Source organism: Bubalus bubalis, chromosome 21 (genome assembly GCF_019923935.1).
Source record: "Bubalus bubalis isolate 160015118507 breed Murrah chromosome 21, NDDB_SH_1, whole genome shotgun sequence".
Taxonomy (NCBI): domain Eukaryota; kingdom Metazoa; phylum Chordata; class Mammalia; order Artiodactyla; family Bovidae; genus Bubalus; species Bubalus bubalis.
The window spans coordinates 18,421,890-18,423,728 of NC_059177.1; the positions used below are offsets into that span (position 1 = coordinate 18,421,890).

At 47.9% G+C, this 1,839-nt stretch overlaps 1 protein-coding gene across 1 annotated transcript; it reads left to right on the forward strand.

The window, feature by feature from the left end:
- The first annotated feature begins 695 nt into the window (after positions 1 to 695).
- Positions 696 to 1,637, forward strand: LOC102391930 (40S ribosomal protein S2). Its single transcript, XM_044934329.2, has one exon. The coding sequence runs from the start codon at positions 711 to 713 to the stop codon at positions 1,590 to 1,592; it is 882 nt and encodes a 293-aa protein (XP_044790264.2). The 5' UTR covers positions 696 to 710; the 3' UTR covers positions 1,593 to 1,637.
- Positions 1,638 to 1,839: the final 202 nt, after the last annotated feature.

The window sequence follows — 1,839 nt, forward strand, 5'->3', positions numbered from 1 at the left end:
CTGAAGACCTATGTAGGAACATTCCCAGCCCAGTGTGAGCATGCCCTTTTCATACTGGAGGGTGAAGATGGTCTGTAGCTTTGACCATATTGTTAAAGTCGTACGTGCTTCTATCCTACTCATTCTTTCCCAAATGGTTAGGATTCATGTTCAGAGAGTCTGTTTTGTGTAGTTAGCATATGGGAAGATATTCATGTATATAAAGATGAATCAAAACTTGAGGACTCTTGGGTTCCCTTGGAAGGTTTTTGTAATAATAAAAATTAGAGACCTTCACCATCCAAGACAGTCTTGATTTTAAGCTACCCATTATAATATTTTTGGTGAACCTGAGATTTTCCTAGCCTCATTGAAGTGACCCTAAATTACCTTACTTATGGCAAATGACTTCAATCTGTGAATTGAGGCATCAGTTTAAGGGCCCCTAAAATGAAGGAGGCAGAAATGTAGATCCAGTAGATTATCCAGGTCATCCTGTATTTTCCCAACATGCCAGTTTGAGAAGCTTTGAAAAGTATAGATATTTAAATGTAAAGATATCTGTGTAAGGGCAGATTACCTTAAAAATAAGGAAACCAATGACCTCTGCCAAGCATCTCAGATAATAATTCAAATATGGCATGAAAGGCAGGGAAAAAAGGGAGGAATGGGAGGGAAGAAGAGAAAAAAGGTGGAACAGGAATCTGAGTTCTTCTTCGTGAAAACACTAAATGGCGGATGACGCCGGTGCTGCGGAAAGGCCCGGAGGCCCAGGGGGCCCTGGAATGGGAGGCCGCGGTGGCTTCCGCGGAGGCTTCGGTAGTGGCGTCCGGGGCCGGGGTCGCGGGCGGGGTCGGGGCCGGGGCAGAGGCCGCGGAGCTCGCGGAGGCAAGGCCGAGGACAAGGAGTGGCTCCCCGTTACCAAGCTGGGCCGCCTGGTCAAGGACATGAAGATCAAGTCTCTTGAGGAGATCTACCTTTTCTCTCTGCCCATCAAGGAGTTTGAGATTATTGACTTTTTCCTGGGAGCATCCCTCAAGGATGAGGTTTTGAAGATTATGCCCGTGCAAACGCAGACCCGTGCTGGCCAGCGGACCAGGTTCAAGGCGTTTGTTGCCATCGGGGATTACAACGGACATGTCGGTCTGGGTGTCAAGTGCTCCAAGGAAGTAGCCACTGCCATCCGTGGGGCCATCATCCTGGCTAAGTTGTCCATCGTCCCTATGCAAAGAGGCTACTGGGGGAACAAGATCGGCAAGCCCCACACAGTTCCTTGCAAGGTGACTGGCCGCTGCGGCTCCGTGCTGGTGCGCCTCATCCCTGCCCCCAGAGGCACTGGCATCGTCTCCGCCCCTGTGCCCAAGAAGCTGCTGATGATGGCCGGCATCGACGACTGCTACACTTCTGCCAGGGGCTGCGCTGCCACGCTGGGCAACTTCGCCAAGGCCACTTTTGATGCCATTTCCAAGACCTACAGTTATCTCACCCCTGACCTCTGGAAAGAGACAGTGTTCACCAAGTCTCCATATCAGGAATTCACTGACCATCTTGTGAAGACCCACGCCAGAGTCTCTGTGCAGAGGACACAGGCCCCAGCTGTAGCCACCACATAATTTTATAAAGGGAATAATAAAGTGAATGAAACCAAAAAAAAAAAAAAAAAAAAGGAATCTGAAACTTTGCAACAGTGAATGTCCTTTGAAGGAGATGCATTTTATTAGTCAGTGCTAATGTTTAGGTTTAGAAGCATTTGCATATTTAAATACATCAGAATGAGTTCAGTTCAGTTCAGTCGCTCAGTTGTGTCCGAACTGACTGAACTGAGTGTTTAGGTTTAGAAGTGTTTGCATATTTAAATAC